Raw genomic sequence first — 19,924 nt, forward strand, 5'->3', positions numbered from 1 at the left:
AATGAGATAGGATTTCAATTTTCATTCCATATTGCTTTTGCAGACAATAATTCATGTTCCTAGTTCACGATCCGTAAGGCTCCATCTTTCCGATCTATCACACGACATAGAAATTGTAGTCGTCTTGTAGGAGAGATTGGAGGAACATGACAGAAGAACCAAAGATAATTGCATGATGTTTATTCTGAGTTGATGTATTTGTTGCATGTAACTTAATCGTTGAGTGTGACTTATGTCTTTCAGTGGTAGCGTCAATATAATGAATGTAGTATATTCGGTGATATTGGAAATATGTTAACCCACATTTCCAGGGCTGTGATCCACCCGATGTAGCCAATGGTTGCTGGTCGGTGTGGTGGACCCAACCATGATGTATAGCTTCCATTCATGCCATCAATCATTTTTTTTTTTCTTTTTGTTACATGGTTTCATGGTATGAGACCAAACTATGACATTTCAAAATCTCAAGTGGACCATGTGACAGGAAACCAACTCAAATGAGTGTTGGTGGTTAAAAAACTCTTTAGGTGGGCCATAAAATGCTTTGGTGGTTAAAACTCTTTAGGTGGGCCATAAAAAGCTTTTGATCTTCATATAGTTGATTTCCGTGAATCTTGGCCTTTGGGCCTGATCAATATGTTGGATATCAAATTAGCGGTGACCATGGGGCAGACAGACGTTGATTTTAATAGGTGTTATTGATGTATAATGTTCTTTCCTGAACTGGGCCGACGGCGAAGTAAAATGGCTTATCCATGCCCTCCATCCATTTTTCCAGCTAATTTGAGGCATTGAGTTGAAATGTGAAGCATTTCAAAAGCTCTACCGGACCCTACCATAGGAAAGATTGGGAATAATGATTCCCACCGTTGAATTCTTCGCAGGACCCACTGTGAGATTTATTTGTCATCCAACGTTTTCGTAAGATCTCGAGGACATAGATAAGGGAAAAAAACAAATGTCAGATAGATCAAAAACTTCTGTACCCCATAAGACAACTTCTACACAGAAGTTCAATTGATACTGTGGTCCACTTGAACTTTGGGTGTGCTACAAGTTTTGGCTGAACACATAAAATTATCTACGAAAATGGATGGACGGAGCGGATTAAACACAAATCTCACCGTGGGTCCCACATACCAGCCGTACAGTGGGTAAAGTTGCTGGGAGAGGCGTCCGTCTCCGACATGCAGTTGAATCCCATGGGGGCATCCAAAGAACCTGTATCAGCTAACCCATGGATGGTTGCAATCCCACAGAACCCAAACAGGCCCCGGCGGCGCATGGGATAAAGTAGTACACCATAAGCGACAATTCACTGCGCGGATAGTCGTAATTCCATCCCATGTAATCCGCCGCACTTCACGCGGCCAAACAGGGCCTAAAAGAACTGTAATTCAACCTTTAATTTGAATTTTTTCCAACCTTTAATTTTTAAATGGTCCACTGTATTAGATATCTGAAATTCAATCAGCTTCGAGAAAGTTCAAGGGAATAGGTGGTATGTAGTGCGACACGTGTCAACGCGAAATTATTAATGCTTTCGTCAGGACGCACCAGAGGCAAGAGATTGATCGGAAGAAAGAAGAAATTAAAGCTAGGATTTCCATTACAAAGATATAGCAAAGGTGGAAGAAGCGAGTGTTTTCAACAGAAGTAATAAAAAGAAGTAAACTCTTCTGTATTTTACGAGCTTCGAATTTTCTGGAACAGAGAAGAAAAATGGCAGAAGAGGTTAGTAACAAGCAGGTCCTTTTCGGAGATTTCGTAACGGGATTTCCGAAGGAATCCGATATGGTATTGAGTACCGGCACGATACGGTTGAAGGTGCCGGAAGGATCGAAGGCCATCCTCGTCAAGAATCTCTACCTTTCTTGCGATCCCTACATGCGTATACGGATGGCCAAGACCGACTACGCAATTGGATTTTCTCCTTTCATTCCAGGATCGGTAATTTCTTTCTATCATCGTTTTACTATTATTAGTTTTGGTTTCTTTCTGTTAGATTCGAGGGACCTTATCTTCTCCTCTTGAAGAGGAAATAAGGGATGTTTGGCACACGTGCGAGATCCAGACCGTCCATTATCGGGTCCCATCGTGATCGTGGCATTCGCTTAAAATTTGGTGGGTATGCTCAGGGAACTGTGGATCGATCTTTTTGTGGCACGGGGCCGCATGATGAACAGCTGAGATTTCAAACACAGGTGCCACGTTCCCCTCTTCGTAGCGAAAAGGATTGGGATTTTGACTGTACTAACCTTGTGGTACGGTCAAATTCGAAAGGCCTCGGATTGGCCACTCCCCTGCCACCAGCCAATGGGTGGTGGGCGGGGCTCTGTGGGCCCCACCTTGATGTATGTGATTCATCTATGCCGGCTATCTATTTTTCTAAATCATTTTATGATATGAAACAAAAAATGAGGTATATCCTAGTCTCAAGTGGAACACATTATTATAGGAAACAGTGTTGAATGAACGTAGACCATTAAATTTTTTTTGAGGGCCATAAAAGTTTTGGATCAAGCTGATATTTGGTTTTTCCCTTCATCTAGGTCTGTATGACCTAATCAAAAGATTAGATGTCAAATATATAGTACAGTGGGCATTAGGAGGATTTTAATTGTGGATATCCAATCACTATTGTTTTCTTATGGTGTGGTCCACCTGAGATTTATATCCCTCTTGTTTTTTAGAAAAGCCCTAAAATGATATGGAAAAATGGATGAACAACATGGATGAAACACATTCATCATTGTGGGGCCCACAGAGCACCAGCCACAGGTCCGTTGGCAGGGAGTAGCCAAGGTAACGAAGTTTAAATTATTCCCGGAGACGGATTTGGTTACTCCTCCAGCCACCCAGGGCTGATGGTCGGTGTTCTCTGTGGACCTGACAATGTAGATGTTTCATCCATGCTGTTCATCCATTTTTACACATCATTTTAAGACTTAATCCCAAAAATGAGAGGGATATAAATCTCAGTTGGACCACACCACAGGAAAACAATAGTCATTGGATATCCACCATTAAAATCCTCCTAAGGCCCACTGTACTGTTTATTTGACTTCCAATCTGTTGATTAGGTCGTTCAGAACCAGATGAAGGGAAAAAAAATAAAGAGCAACTTGATCCAAAACTTTTATGGCTCCTTATAAAATGTCTTTCATGGTCGATATATGAAACACATGCATCATGGTTTATATATGAAACACATGAATCATGGTGGGGCATATATGAAACACATGCAAATATGAAACACATGCATCATGCATCATGGTGGGGCTCACGGCATATATGAAACACATGCATCATGGTGGGGCTCACAGAGCACCAACCACCAGCCATTGAATGGGGCACGGGAGTAGCCCATCCGTTTCCAATATTTAGAGGGTAGTACCACATACCTACGACCTGGCTGGTGAGGGTACGTGTCGTGCCAATACATTTGTACTAACAGTCTAAGAGGAGATCAAAGTAACATGGCCCCACAATGATGTATTTATTATATCCACACCATTCATCCATTTTTCGAGATCATTTTAGAGCATGAGGCCAAAAAAGAGTTATATCCAAATCTCAAGTGAACCACACCACAAATAGAAGTGGGGACGATGATTCTCACCTTTAAAACATTCATAAGGCCCGCCATGACGTTTATTTTCCATCCAATTTGTTCATAAGGTCACATAGACCTGGATGAAGAGGAAAGACAAATATCATATTGATCTAAAACTTCTATGACCCCCAAAATGGTTTCAATGGTAAATGTTCAATCCCCCCAATGCTTTTTACAGTGTGGTCCACTTGATCTTTGGATTTGTCTTATTTTTCAACTCAAGCCTTAGGACTTGCTTTCAAAATTGATGGACGGTTTGGATATAACACATACCTTGTGATGAGACCCACCGAACTCGGTGATGTCAACCACCAACCAATCCGCTTCCCCATGTGACCGGGTTTTAAAAAAATTTCAAATTAAATTGCTCGTCTTTGGATTATCGATGATATGGATTTTGACTGAAGAAGTTTCCTTCTATCAAATCTTCAGGAAGTGATGTTGATGAAATTGTTATTGGGCTTACTAAAACCTAGATTAAATTCGTTCATTTTCTTTGTAGCTCTTTATTTATATGAGAATATGCTAATTTTTTGCTAACACGATCTCTTTATGGCCCACAAAATTTAATAACTTATAACGGTGTCCGTTCAATACGAACTATTTTCTTGTGATGTGCTCAATGTAGCAAATGTTAATCATGACTCCAATCATGACCTTTATGAAATTTCGAAGTTAATGGATGGAGCGAATTCCACACATATGTGATGGTGGACCCCACTGACAGTATACGAACACCCTTAGAAAGGGCCAAACATTACATTTTTTACACTTGATTCCTTTTTCTTTCTTAAAAACCTGAAGATAGTGGGACCCACTGCCACTGTATGTCCATCGTTTCTCTTCGGCATTTCTCTAATCCGGCATGCATCTATCATTATACGACGTTCATAAAAAACTCATATTCTTTGAAGTCCTTCGTTTCTCTTTTCCATTTCTCTCCTTCTGCACCTATCTAGCATTCTTTGGCGTACATCCCAAAACTCATCTTCGTTAAAGCTTTGTCCACCACGATCGCAGCATTCTCCAGCATCCTCTAGTGTCTATCTAGCAGTTCTTTGGTGTCCTTACTATCATAGTAAATTACAATGTTAGTAACTTTTTTTAGATAAATAAAACATTAAATATTGGCATTGTCGAGGTTTTTTTTTTTATTATTATTATTATTATTATTATTTTTTTAAGGGACTAGGTTGTGATGTGTTTTGGCATTGTGTTAAAGAGGATTGAAGTGAAGAAGTGGTAATAGTTTAAAATGTTATCCAATAAGGGTCATGATTATCATCCAATAAGGGTCATGATTATCACCCAATAAGGGTTGAGCTTGATAGTCAAAATGTGAAGGGTCGAGATTAGGCGGCGTGAAGGGTCAAGGTTGACAACAGAGAAAGTTGACAAACTCGATCCTTAACATTTGACAACCTCGATCCTTCATATTGTTTTGACAACTTTGATCCCTAGTTGATGACAACTTAGACCCTTCACATTTGACAAGCACGACCCTTAACAGATGACGACCTAGACCCTTAACATTTTGACAACCTTAACCCTTAATAGATGACAACCTAAACCCTTCACATTTGACGACCTTGTCCCTTCACATTTGACAATTTGTACCGGTCCATTTTTTTTACAAGTTAACCCATATTAGAAGGTTATGGCTTGTCGGCCCATCCTATGCTATTATGATGGGGAGGGTGTATCCAAAAATGGGACTGTCAATGCACGTGAGGAAAAAGAAAGAGCAAGTTTGCAGTCATCGGGGAAAAAATGCTAAGGATTAGGTGGCTATAATTCTAGATATTTATGGTGCAAGCATGTCCCTGGTGGGGCCCATCAAATCAATGGATTGGATCATGGAACAAGGGGCTCTACTTTTACAGACTCGATGCTGGATGTTTGGCTTAGATTGGACTTGATAATCTAGCTGGGTCGGTGGACTTAAAGCCTCGACTGGACTTGACTCAATATATAATAATTAAATTATTAACTATATTGGACTAATAAATGATATTAAAGTAGTGTGTGTGTGTGTGTGTGTGTGTGTGTGTGTGTGTGTGTAACTCATGAATTGGTGGTAGATGCCATTGGCTCTGCTCGAAGAGATGGGATGTTTGGATGTCATAGTGCATTTTCACTTTGATGTTTATATGAAATCCACTCTAATCTCGCCACATGTATCACCCCATATTAAGCCTATGGCATAGAAATAGCCCCATCCATGATTCAGGTGGACCACATGGTTAAAAATACTATATGGGACAATGCTTAGTCTCTACATTATTTCCCCTTAATGTAGCCCACTTAAATTACAAATAGGTCTGATCTTGAGCCCTAGGCTTAAATTTTGGTTTGGAATCTAGTGGTTGTAGTAGATTTCACATAATTATTATGGTAGGTTGATGCAGGGAAGGGTGTGAAGAGGAAGATCATCGTCTATCTCGAGTATGTAAAACCTTAAATCCACAAGGTTATTCTTAAATCTACAATAGTAAAAGGAAAAAAAAAAATTCAAAATTGTATTATTCAATAATGTGTAATATGTATGTTTTCCTGCCGCTGACTTCTTTGGCTGTTTTGCCGGCCAGAGCCCTTTCCCTGCTGCTGCTTGCCTTTTGGGGTTACAGTTGGGCCCGTTCTTTTGTTGCCCTTCCTCAGCCCCTAGTTCCCTCTCTTAGTTTTCCTTCCTCTCTCCTCTCTTGTCTTTCATATACGATAGGTTGAACCTGCTCTTTTAGTACTGCGCATGCTCGAATGGTTGTACATTTTGTCTATCTAATATATATAGTTGGTGGCCCGTTCCACCTTTTGCAAAAAAAAAAAAAAGAAAAAAGAAAAAGAAAAAAGAAAAAAAGAAGCATAATGTGTATGTTTTTTTTTTTTAAAAAAAAAATAAAAAATCACACCATTAATAAAGGAAAAATAAAATGCTAATAAAAAATTACTCAAAATAGTAAAATTTTAACTCTAACAAAAGTCCTAAGTCTAGTAAAATTCATCTAAAGCTTAATTTCTAAAACAAAAGGTCCAGATAAACCTTACTGGAAGAGTCTTACTATGATTACAAGCCATTTATAAAAATACAGAAATCCTAAAACTCTAAAAATAAGGAGATACAACAGAAAACAAAATTACCGAAAATAGTAAATTATCCTAAAATTCCATTTTTGAAATGGAAGAATGAGATTTTTCGCGAATTTGATGGACATGGCCCACTTAATGGGTCGGTTAACCCCAAATGGCTCGGTACAGTAGAGATTAATAGGTCGTGTGTCCCGTTACGATACTCAAATTAAAAGTTATGGCTGATTTATGGTTTGCATTTCGAATGACAATTTTTGTCTATCATATAATGAATTTCTTTGAACAGGACGTGCTTGGGGCCTAGTCATGTCATGACTTACGTAGGATTGGGTTCGAATCTAACGGATTGCTTTCGATTCCACTTGGCTTTCTTTTGGTCCATCCATGTGTTAGGAATGTATCTATATCACTTCCTACATTAGTTCTCTCTACTTGTAAAGAACTTGTCCTCGAGTTATTCAACGGACTTAGTTCATGATACTCATACTAGCATGTCATATTGAAAGTTCGTAAGATCTTTACACCCTTAGGAAGATTAACAATATATGTGTTGTCACTAATTTTCTTAAGCATTGGAACATATCTGATATCTTGTTATTCCTTTACTTATTATATGTCCCAATTGAAAATTTCCCCTTGCGCAGGTGAACTAGCACATTATCACCTACTTCAAATACTTTTAGCATTGATGTTTATCAACCTCTTCCTTATACTTAGCATTAGACTCATGTAACTTTTTAAACATAAACAGAGCTAGCACAATACAGGCATTAAACTTTTATGGATTAGTTGTTCCTGTTGTCCCTGTATGATCTCACATTCTTCCAAACTCGTCTGATAATATTGTAATTTAGGCAGACTTGCCCCTAGGACAATATCAATGTGATGTTATGTATCCTGCATGAGGGGCAACTTATCGGGAAGTTCATTGGGCATGATTGTCTTCAATTCTTGCAATACTAGTTTTAATTTCTCTTGAATACTCATGAGGGGTAACTTATCGGGAAGTTCATTCGTGTCTTTTATGATACCCAAATCAAAAGTTATGGTTGATTTGGGATTCACGCTTTGAACAACAATTTATCCCTATACCAAGTTGCCGACCCCTTATCTCCAAACCCCAACATCCATTAAGAAACATAACGGAAGGAACGGGGATGGTAATAACGAATAGACGGGGTATCTTATTATTCAACTTTTTGAAAATGATATAAGGATGTAAATGCCTAATTAATGAGATAATAATTTATAAAATTATAAAATTCTATATATATATATATATATATATAAAAACTAAACAAGTGACTCTATCTAGTTTTGCCGAGTTGAAATCGAGTCCAACTCGTCAACAAGTTTCTTGGTCACCCTGCTCGAAATAGAGTTGAACCAAAACAGCTCAATGTCAAGTCCAACAACTGAATTTTAGGACCATGTACTATACATGTATCCTCGTAGGTGCAACTCGAGTAAGTTAGGCTCAGGTTAACCTGCAAAATAGAACTGACCTGACCTTAATTGCAACCAGAGGTGCCCAATCCTCTGTATTTGACCCAATGGGAACCAACATAACTAACCTAACCCAAATACATGTGATTATTCCCTACCGACCAAACCTGACCCATATTACTCAACTTGAACAAATTCGAGGACAGGACCTCCACAACCTTGTTGGGATTTGGTCTGCAGAATCACACAAATATGGATCTAAGATAACAATCTAAGAGCACTAAGCAATCACAAGATAACACAAAGATTTAACGTAGAAAACCCTTTTGGGAAAAAACCACTGCAGAAAGCGACAGAAATCCACTATGAAAGCATAAATTACAAAGAGAGAGGACTTCCCCGATTCGAATAACCTCGAATCTCACCCTTGCTACACCCTTTGCAACCCTAGAACCCTTTCTATAAACTCTTAGAATACCTTTAGAAAACCTTAGAATACATTAGAATGGCCCTAAGAGCTCTTATTTATAATTTAGGAAACTTCACTTACGCACCTCTCTGAAACTGCCTCAAATTTACGCGGTCTGTGTGAATCCATGCACCATTTGTGTAACCTTCGACTGGTCGAAGGCCTCGGAAATTTCAGAAACACTGGTACTGGACTTCTAGTCGAAATTTTTCTAGAACTTTTCAGATTTAAGACATCTTTTTTAACAACAATCTCCACCATGTCTTCAATCTTCAAACATGTAGCTTTTTAATCTCTTCTCTTATCACTGCCTTTTACTATAGCTTCATCAATACATCTTGTGCACACTCCGTCCTTCTTTTACACCATCGCTAAGCCTAGAGAAGTCGCATAGAACTTGAACTTATCTGTAGGAATGACCTCGGTGAGCATGTCTATCGGATCTGAATCCATATGCCCAACCACATTTGCTCCTGTTTTCCTAAAAGATAAGACGTAGTCCTTCGTATCTCGAATGTATCGAAGTAACCATCTCACTACCACCCAATGTTGCTAGCCGGGGTATTTTCTCGCAACATCGATTGCTTGTGAAATAACCAACTAATTCAGACCATGGCATGCTCTGCTAACCACATTCGAATAAGGCTCAAGAGACATATCCTGCATTTTCTCATCTGTTTTGGGACATGTCCTGAGGAAAGCCTTGAATTGAGATGCGTAGGGAACTCTCACCGGCTTTGCTTGGTCCATCATATCCTTGATCAATACTTACACAAGATATTCTACCTGTGATTACCAAAACCTACTGCCTCTTCCAATCTCTATGAATATCACCGCTAAGAACCATCTTTGCAGCCCCCTGATCCTTCATCTCGAATGTCTCACTTAACCGAGTCTATAGTATGTTGATTTCAGACATGACATGATTGGCAATGTACATGTCATCAACATTCAATTCCTGACTCACCATGTAGGAACCAAATTTTATACAACTGCCTAGGCGATAGGTCGTGTAACGACCTCCTGTAAATTTTTTCTCACAACCCTTTAACTTCGAACGACTCTGATTGCTTCATGTAGATTTGCTCTTCCAATTTCCTTTGCAGAAGTTCAGACTCCACATCCATCCTTTTCAGCTCAATATCACATTGGAAACCAGCGCCAATACGAATCTAATAGACACCTACTATATCGCCGGTGCGAATATCTCTGAGAAGCCGATCCCTTCTTTCTGAGCATTACCCTTTGCTGCCAACCTCGCTCTGTATCTATGCTATATCCCCTTGAAGATCCACCTACATCCAATCACTTTCCGACCCACTGGAAGCTCCACCAGCTCTCATGTGTCGATCTGATACAATGAGTCCACATCGTCCATAGTCACCTTTCACTTCTCAACACCAGGCCCACCAAGAGCTATCTGAATAGAAGATTGATCCCCCTCGTCTATAACGAGAGCATATGCGATATTTGAGTTGTTCATGTACCTCGCCGATATCTTGCGATTATGCCGTGTGATGCTTCTCATAGGTGGCTGCTCCACCTGCCCCGTATCTCTGTCTGCGCGTCTCAGTCTTCATGCCCTGCCTGCTCATGTGGCCATGCCCAGCATGCCACACACGTGCAGAGGTGGAATCCGGTACAGCCACTGCAGCTCCACCTGTTGAAGTGCTCCTAATCAACCTGTAAAAATTACGGAGTCATTGTGCTTTCATAATTACCCATGCCCCCTTAGATACTTTAAGAGCACCATCAATACCTGTGAACTTGCGGCCCATTGCCTCAAGTACACCAAGAGAGATTCTTCATCAAATAAGGAACGTGCCTGACATCAGTTAAGGTACGCTCCGCCCCATTAAACATCTTGATGCGCACTGTACTAACAACCACAACAGTACAAGCAATGTCATTGCCCATAAACACCTATCCACCATCGCACTCCCTGTAACTGGTGAACCAATTCTGATGAGGAGTTATGTGAAAGGATGCCCCTTTGTCTAGATTCCACTCGCCCTTATGATCATCGTATGAGTGTCTAATTGTAGATACAAACAAGACATCACCATCACATTCAATCAATCCATCTAACGTGGCAGCATTGGCCTCCCCGTATGAAGCTTCAGATTCTTCTCTTTTCGATTTAAGATTTTCATAATCTTTCTTCATGCGTCCTTCCATCCCACAGTTCCAACACTTTACCTTTCCTTTTGCCATTTCCCTTGGATTTGGATCTAGAGCTTGAAGATCCTGTACCTTGTTCAGAATTCATGCCCCTCGTAAACAGTGCATCAGAAGATATCCCCATGTCGCCGTTTAGCTTTCTCATGGCCTTTCCTTGAAGGGTTGAAATAATGGTGTCGACACTCAAGGTTTTATTTGTGGTGCACATTGTGTCCTTAAATGACTCATACGATGCCGGAAGAGAATTCAACAACATACATGTTTGTTCCTCATCTTTCATCACTTCTTACATATTTAGCAATTTGCAAACCAATTTATTAAAGTTGCTGATGTGAGCCTCTAAATCTCTACCCTCTACCATCCTGAAGTTATACCAATGACGCTTCAAGTGTAGGCAATTTTCAGAGGATTTTTTCGTATCCTCTAACTTCGCCCATAACTTAGCCGCAGTTTTCTCCCTCATGACATTGTAGAGAACCTCATCCGTGAGACATAAACAGATCGAGGATAAAGTCTTCTTATTAAGAGTATTTCAATCATTATCAGCCATAATAAACTTTCTCTCCTCAAGAACACCATCTTCGCCTTGCTTGATTAAAGAACTGATCATCTTGATCTTCCATAATTAAAAGTTATTTTTCTCTAAGTACTTCTCAATATCATACCTAGTGCTTACCAATATTGCTTATTTCTCAGATTCAAATATGTGCCCCAATGATTGCTTTGATACCACTTGTTGGGATTTGGTCTACGGAATCACACAGATATGGATCTAGGATAGCAATCTAAGAGCACCAAGCAATCATAAGAAAACACAAAGACTTAACGTGGAAAACCCTTTCGGGAAAAAACCACGGCACAAAGTGACAGAAATCCACTCTGAAAGCATAAATTACAAAGAAAGAGGACTTACTTGATTCGAACAACCTCGAATCTCACCCTTGCTACACTCTTTGCAATCATAGAATCCCTTCTAGAAACCCAATTAGAATACCTTTAGAAAGCCTTAGAATAAATTAGAATGACCCTAGGGACTTCTATTTATAGTTTAGGAAACTCCACTTACGCACCTCTCTGAAACCGTCTCAAATTTACGCAGTTCGCGCAGAATCCGCGCACCATTTATGTAACCTTCGACTGGTCGAGCCTGTCCCTCGACTAGTCGAAGACCCCGAAAATTTCAGAAACATTGTTGCTTGACTTCAAGTCGAACTTGCTTCGACTAGTCGAACTTTTTTTCAGAACTTTTCAGATTTAAGATATCCTTTTTAACAACTAACCTGACCTGGGTTCTAGCTGACCCGACCCAAGTTCCAGACCCAATGATGATACCATTCTTCCAGAAGAAATGGGAGAGGGATGTTCCTATATCCTCTGATAACAAGAAGTGCCGATTTCAATGGAAACCACCCATGGATATTAAGGATCCAATTTATAATGCCAGCCATCTTCTCGGAGGCTTACAAACATAATGAGAAAATGGCCAGGATTGCATATGGTTTAGATCTGGTATATGCATTCTACATTCATGGTTTTAGATTGAAGGACAGACCATTTTGTTTCTTAAGGCAACAGAAAGGCTGGACCTGTATATATCTAAAAAGAAGCGTAGAACTTTGTAAGAAAAGGAATTCCATAATCCTCTACCCTAATTAAGCATGGACTCTTGGGTTTTCAGTTTGAGTTGGTGGACCATTTTTTTAATGATCCATGGCATTGATCTGATAGGCATAGCCGTTGATGGACCATGCAGCAAAACTCCTGGCCTTTCAATCTTTAGCCGATTTTCAGTTGAATGTGGGGCATGCTATTGATTTAGAGCGGGTTGCAGACACTTTCATGGAAAAGATGGACCAGAGAAAGCCCAATCGGAGGTGGAAATGATCTGGACCGTCAGAACCTTAAAACAGTCTTATCTTGCACCTATGATGAGTTTTTCGACATATCATATATGATTTTGGGATAGGAGAAGCTACTTTAGCCAACCAACTCCTGGGTTACCCATGTCGGATTTGCTAGTTTCCATCAGATCAATAGTTGAAAGTCCAATTTATATTTGTATTTACTATAAATAGTAAGTTTTAGTTTGAGTATAATTGTTAATCCTTTGAGTTGTAGAAGTCGTGCCCAACATTAAAAGGATTTAGAAAAAAAAAAATATGAGAATAATGTGGTTAAGCCAAATTGAACACTTACTATTTTTGGCCAAAAACCATGAAGTCTAGTAGGAATGGTGACCGTCTATAAATAGCAAGTTTACTATTTATAGTAAGTCACTTTTTAGGGTGTTTGAGTTGGAGTTTCAGTCTAAAACTTCGTCCGAGGTTTGAGCTCATTATTTAAAGGATTATAATTTAGTTTATATATAGATATCATTAATGAATTTATTTCAAATTCTTGCATCAGCTATATTCTTTTATTAACTATCTATCAATTGGTCACCTATCAAAGGGTCAGGATTGTCCCATTGAAGGAGATCTTTGGGGCCTGTTGCATCCACTGTTGAACCCATTAATTTATGGTATGAATCATGCAACCACGGGCTCTCATGTACAAACTGATGACCTAAAGAGAATATGCAAATCCCAAGGTCGACCCGACCCTGATATGATTCTGTCCCCTGCATCTAATGCTGACTCCTTACAGATTCAACTCACACCATACATCAATCACTCACTTGCCGTTCACTTTCTTGTGGAATCTGTCACGCACCCAAATTCTTATTTATACGTTCGCACTTGGTGACCCAAGAACTATAATTGAGATGATCCTCAGGGCTGTTTAGATGCAGATAGAGCCATGTATCACATGCTATGGTGCATGGACAACATATGCGCAATTTAACACCCTTTTGCACAAGAAAGAAGAAAATAAGGACATGTACAGCCAATAAAACCGTTAATGATAATTTCTACTCTGCTAAAATGGTTAGATAGACTACACATTTTAAAAGTCTCATTTGGTGCATGCTGGAATATAATGTTTTGTGCATATGCATTACATGTGCTATATATTCTAGATGCAGGAACATCCATGTTCAAGCACTCACATGTGCCATTATCAATCATCGAGTGCCTCAATGTGCCACGTGTCAAGAATTGTGCAAGTATAGGATAATGCTATATGTGAAACCAACATATTAAACTTCCCAAATATTCAACCACTTCATGCCCCAAGTGATTGACCAAGAGGATACAATATAGGTAGCCCAACATTGCATGACCCATTAGGGTGATCTCCAATGTCCACTGCCGGATCAGCCTAATCAGTCCTCTCCCTGCCTCTTCCTAAGGGAATGAAGCCGTCCAAGTCAAAAGCACTCAGAGCTTTGGGGATTGAAGGGCCAACGCCCAATATGAGGAAAGTTCACATGGTCAAGTGGGCCATACCACAACATGACTGGGTTAAGATAAACGTAGATGGATCAATGATAGGGAACCGGGCTGGGGGGAGGGGGTAGAAATAGCTCAGGTGAATTTCCGTTTGCTTTTTCCGCTACGTACGGCTTCAGCTCCAATACATGGGCAGAGATCAGGGAAGTCCTTGATGGTCTCTCTCTGTGTGCGGGATTCGGCTTCACCAAGGTGGTGGTGGCGACTGACTCTAACTCAGTGGTGACAGTCCTCTCTAAGAAATCTCCTTGTTCGTGGTCTATGTGGTATTGGCGGGTCAGGATTGAGTCTCTCATGAGTAGAATGGAGGTTCGCATCTCCCACACCCATAGGGAGGCTAACTCCGTCGCAGATGGTCTGGCTAGATGGGGGAGTGACGGTCAGGTGCATCGGCAATTTTGATCATCGGGGGAGCTTCCCCCCCCATCATTCGGGGGCTCTTGTTCTTGGATAAAGTGGGGTTGGGTAGCTTAAGGGAAGGCTAATTTGTTTGCTTCGATTTTAAGATAGGCGGGCCTACAACCTTTTGTCGGTGGGCCTGTCCAAATCTAGCATGTTTAAAAGTCGCTTCTGTAACAAAAAATAATTTTCTTTATTAAAAAAAAAAAAATTTTTTTAAAAAAAAACATGGGCAGTATATGATTTGGTGTTCATCTAAACATCGCCTTAATCTCTAGGGTCCAGGCAAGAATCTGTAAATGCATTTCATATAGTCGACACAAAATATAGAGTCATTAAAAAAATCCCTTAATAGAGATGATCATAATGAACTTGCAACCCAAGCAAAGCCACCAAGATAACCATCCACTTGTGTAGTACATTTGTGTTGAACAATGTTATTGTGCATGAGAGTTGCATTGGATCATTTCTATCGAATAAAAAGATACACAAAGTTCAATAAAAACAACCATCCAATATTTTATAGAAAAGCTAATCTATATCCTAATAAAAAAAAAAAAAATTGGGTGCTTTGCTTTTCTTTATATAGAAAGAGTTCTATGTGTTAATCGCTTTCTTGCAAAGATGACAGATCTAGTAACACCCAAGCTTATTGTAATGTTTAAAAATAAGGCCAAGTATGAGAAATGAAGTTGGTAAATCATTTTTCTTTCTTTTCTATGTTACTATAGCATGAACTTTTTTGAAGCTAAAAGAACTCATTGACTACTGGCACTATTTCATGCCAACTTGGACAAACCTAATTAAAATTCGAGTTTTTAAACCTTTTTCTTCCTATTTTTAAGTCTTGAACTTGCATTTATTAATTTATCATTATTGTGCAGCCCATTACTGGCTTTGGAGTGGCTAAAGTTTTAAACTCAGGACATCCAGACTTCAAGGAAGGCGACTTGATTTGGGGGATAACTGGATGGGAAGAGTTCACTCTTATATCAGAGCCCGAGACCTTGTTTAAAATTAAATACACTGATGTACCTCTTTCTTATTATACTGGTATTCTTGGTAAGTTGTTTTTCCTTATTGGTTTTTTAACAAAAAATAAAAATCAAGAGCACAAAGAAACCCTGGGTTTCTTTAAAATAATTCGGCACAAGATAGAAGAGAAAGACCAAGAAGAGAATATACATATATACAAGAGCAGAGGTGTCTACAACCTACCTCTGCATTTGTTAACACGTTCTACTCATATGTCATTTTACAATTTCATATTGTTCATCCAGGCTCTATTGTCAATTGGCCATTAGCATGAAGATCATTCCCACTGGAGCCATACTACTTGTTTGATTAAAGGACATTTCGCTTGTTAGAAGTGAGAACATTGTTATATTTTTCTAGCTGCCCATTTATGAACCATCATTTTATTTAGGATGTGTCCAGTTAGAGCAAGTTTGGGCTATGGCCCTTCAATGATGGACCTGCCTTATGAATAGAATGGAAGCATGTTGACATATGTAGTTAAGCCCAAGGATCTTACCAATAATTTCATGAAAGGACATCTCCACTTTGTAGTGTTGTTGCCCACTCAATTTTCAGATTTGCCTCAGCTTTAGGCCCATGTCTTCACATGAAGCAACACAATAAATGTACAGAGTGGATGCCACTATCATCATGGTAGGGCCCCACATAGCCTTTGTTACACACGCTCCCTGAACACTACATGTCTATGTGGGCGACACACAAGGAAGCATGAGTCAATGCCAATAAAAAAGTGAAAGGACATAAATGCCCTCAATTGAAAGGCAACTTACATGTATTTTTTCTTTTAAAATAAAAATTTTATGCCCCTTCTTATGTTGAATTGGTAAACACTAAGCTATAGTCCAATTGATATGCTGCTTTTAGCTACCAGAACCATTTGTGTAAGGCACTAAATCCAAAGGCCCCACAAGTAAAACTATAAAGTGTCTCGGTTTAACCATTAGATGGAGTTCAATCAATCCACTTTAGCCAATTTGTGTGACAACCACATTCATTTTAGATCATGGATTAGCATTCTCATTTCCATTTATGGAAATGTCTAACACCTCATCTAACTACATTGCTTGATCTACAGGTATGCCAGGTCTTACAGCTTATGCTGGATTTTATGAGGTCTGCACTCCTAAGAAAGGCGAATATGTCTTTGTGTCAGCAGCTTCTGGTGCCGTGGGTCAGCTAGTCGGACAATTTGCAAAGTTGATGGGCTGCTATGTTGTTGGAAGTGCTGGTTCTAGTGAAAAGGTTAGTCGCTAGCGATGATAAGTGTCATTTTGACATTGTTAAGTGAAAGATATAGAACAACACAACATATTAGTTCATAGAAGCATCAGATCTAGTTAAAACAACTATTATATGATCCTGAACTAGTGGCTTTGCACAACTTTCTGGGGTTTTCAGTTTCTAAGAGTAGGCCCTTGGTTCAGTGATCCAGACAATTGATCTCTTGCAAGCATGTTTTTGTAACTCAACAACTCAACTCAAAACTTTGCCGAATCAACTTGACTCAACGAGGTTTCGAGCGGGTCTCTAAGAAACTTTTCACTAGCTTGACTCACTGAAAACTCAACAACTCATAGGATCAGCTCGATAACTCAGCCGACTCGAAATGACTCGGTGAGACTCGAACCAAGACAACAACCCAGTCAGGGGCTTTTGGTGATTAAGACAACGAGAACCAAACCTGCATCAGTGCTTTGCAAGTGTAGCATGTTACCAGCATTCCCCAAGAAAAGTTGTATTTTTTAGATAATTTTATACATTATCATTTTAAAGATTTATTCACATTACTTCAATTCTTGAACTACATATTATAATATTGAGTTGAGTTGATTTAAGACTTTTTTGAGTCTTCGAGTCGAGTTTTGGGCATTTCAACTATGGTTGCAACAATCCATGGATGGACCATGTGTCAAATATCTCCCAGATTGGAAGCTCCTAGTACCAATCATAGTTTTTTTTTTTTTTTTTTTCAGTTGCATGTGGACTGTTGCTGTATTCTTCTTCTCAAACATTATGTTGAGGCCAAAATTTGATTGGTTGGGTTGTTTTATTGAGGAGGTTCTCAAATCATGGTTCATCCACATTGGGGCCCATCATACCAACGGTCAAGATGGATATCTAGCAGTTCCTAGTTATATAGATATGTTGGTGATGCAGGAAAGGACATGATGAGGTCTATCACCATCTTCCTCGGGAATAACTACTCCGAATCCATGGACTTCTCTGGACTCCTCACAGAGATTCCTCGAATCCTCAAGGGATGAAAAATAAAAATAATTTCTAATAATTCGAAATAAATTGATTGATGATAAAAAAAAAGAAATTACAATCCTTTAAATAGTGAACTCAAACTTAGGAAGAAGTTTTAGACTCAAACTCCATCTCAAAATCCCTAAAAATGTGACTTACTATAAATGGTAAACTTACTATTTATAAATGTTCATGATTGCTACTAGACTTCATAGTTTTCGGCCAAAAATAGTAAGTGCCCAATTTGGCCTAACCACGTTATTCTCCTAATTTTTCTAAGCCCTTTTCATGTTGGGCATGACTCATATAACTCAAAGGATCAAGAGTTATGATCGAATTAAAACTTACTTTTTATTGTAAAAATGGAAATACGATGGGCTTTTGACCATCAATCTGATGGAATCTCGCAAATCCAGCTTGGGCAACCCGGCATAGTGGGGTTGTTTGGCTAAAGTAGCTTCTTCTACCCCAAAATCATATATGATACGTCGAAAAACTCATTCCAGTTTACGAGATATGACTGTTTTAAGGTTCTAAGAGTCCTCATCGCTTCTGCTTCCGATCGGGCCTTCTCAGGTCCATCTTGACCATGAAAGTGTCCACGACCCACTCTACATCAGTTGACGTGCAGTCCTAAGGTGCAAACTTCTTGAAAGTGAAGAGTTTCTGTTATCACTTTTACCTAGAAAATATTTTCTAATATCATTTTGTGGGCTCAGGTTGAGTTATTGAAGAGTAAGTTTGGGTTTGACAATGCTTTCAACTATAAGGAAGAACCTGACTTGAACGTGGCTTTAAAAAGGTAAGTATCTCTGTTAGTGTTAGCATATAAGAATCTCAAACACCATCGATTTGGTTTCCTTCAAGAACATCGTTGTTTGTTCATCCACAAGCCCCTACACATGGCTAAACACACACACACCAACCACATTGGCTTGGTCATGCAATGTAAATGACGTGACCCATTAATCAGGTTGGCCCACCTGAGAGGCAGGCAACACTGGTTGAAGATGCTTTAGAAAAACCAACCAAAATCCAACATTCTACTTGTGTGATGTCCACCTGTTGATTGGATAACCTGATTATTCAGATAGATCATCTACTCAAACAGATACATAGCCCAGTTGCCCCTGATCAAGAGGCATCTGAATGTGAATGTGGGCTTTAGCAAAGCTCTGCACTGTTTGGGTGGCAATTTCTATTTTCAAAACAAAGAAAAATGGCATCTGGGTCATGCTTACTGACCCCACATGTTCTGTTTCCTAGTTTGTAGAAATGTTTGGAATCTATTGTCAGGTATTTTCCCGAGGGCATCGACATCTATTTTGAGAATGTAGGCGGCTCGATGCTTGATGCAGTACTAGCGAACATGAGGCTCCATGGTCGCGTTGCGGTGTGTGGTATGATCTCTCAGTACAACCTTGAGAAACCTGAAGGCATCCACAACTTATTCTACCTCAACGCAAAGCGCATCCAGATGAAAGGGTTCGAGGTGTTCGACTACTACTCATCATATCCTAAATTTCTAGAGGTAACTCGACAATATATCAAAGAAGGGAAGATTGTTTATGTAGAAGACACTGTCGAAGGTCTCGAGAGTGCTCCGGCAGCCTTAGTAGGACTCTTCACAGGACGCAATGTTGGTAAACAGGTAGTTGTAGTTTCCCATGAGTGATTCTAAGGCACATTGAAGTAGAAAGTATATAAAAATGAACTTAAATTAGTCATAGAATAGTCCATGATTAGATTTTACACATGCATGGTACTTTTAAGTTGGCCTATTTGGAACAATGTTTTATGTATCAGTGTGTCACTATGTATCACCACCCTGGATTGCGAAAATATCATGGAAAATATTATAGGTATTACCTAATATCTACTCCTATCTTGAATTTTAAAAAATTTAGAATTCTTAAATGTTGAGTTGGGTTGAGTCTTCGAGTCAACCTGCCTGCACCGGCTAAACACCGGGCTAGGTCTATGCCATAGATCATGCTTTCTTCTATAAATCGAAAGGACAAAAAGAAGAAGAAAAGAATTATGGCAAAT

General features: G+C 39.3%; 1 protein-coding gene across 3 annotated transcripts; it reads left to right on the forward strand.

The window, feature by feature from the left end:
• The first annotated feature begins 1,465 nt into the window (after window positions 1-1,465).
• Window positions 1,466-19,750, forward strand: LOC131250907 (2-alkenal reductase (NADP(+)-dependent)-like). 3 transcript variants are annotated; one of them, XM_058251305.1, is made up of 5 exons: window positions 1,466-1,950; window positions 15,472-15,649; window positions 16,701-16,867; window positions 18,595-18,677; window positions 19,172-19,750. In XM_058251305.1, the coding sequence occupies exons 1-5, from the start codon at window positions 1,723-1,725 to the stop codon at window positions 19,548-19,550; spliced, it is 1,035 nt and encodes a 344-aa protein (XP_058107288.1). In that variant the 5' UTR covers window positions 1,466-1,722; the 3' UTR covers window positions 19,551-19,750. The 3 variants fall into 3 exon arrangements, with proteins under 3 accessions (XP_058107288.1, XP_058107290.1, XP_058107289.1); XM_058251307.1 differs by having other exon boundaries at window positions 1,468-1,950; window positions 19,213-19,372; XM_058251306.1 differs by lacking the exon at window positions 1,466-1,950 and adding an exon at window positions 6,134-6,247.
• Window positions 19,751-19,924: the final 174 nt, after the last annotated feature.

The sequence above is a fragment of the Magnolia sinica genome, chromosome 7 (assembly GCF_029962835.1).
Source record: "Magnolia sinica isolate HGM2019 chromosome 7, MsV1, whole genome shotgun sequence".
Taxonomy (NCBI): domain Eukaryota; kingdom Viridiplantae; phylum Streptophyta; class Magnoliopsida; order Magnoliales; family Magnoliaceae; genus Magnolia; species Magnolia sinica.

Excerpts from the sequence above, each read along its gene's own strand:
- LOC131250907 (XM_058251305.1), top strand. The coding sequence starts at position 1,723 with ATGGCAGAAGAGGTTAGTAACAAGCAGGTCCTTTTCGGAGATTTCGTA. Across the intron at positions 15,650-16,700 it reads TTATTATACTGGTATTCTTG|GTATGCCAGGTCTTACAGCT; the intron begins GTAAGTTGTTTT and ends CTTGATCTACAG. Across the intron at positions 16,868-18,594 it reads GTGCTGGTTCTAGTGAAAAG|GTTGAGTTATTGAAGAGTAA; the intron begins GTTAGTCGCTAG and ends TTGTGGGCTCAG.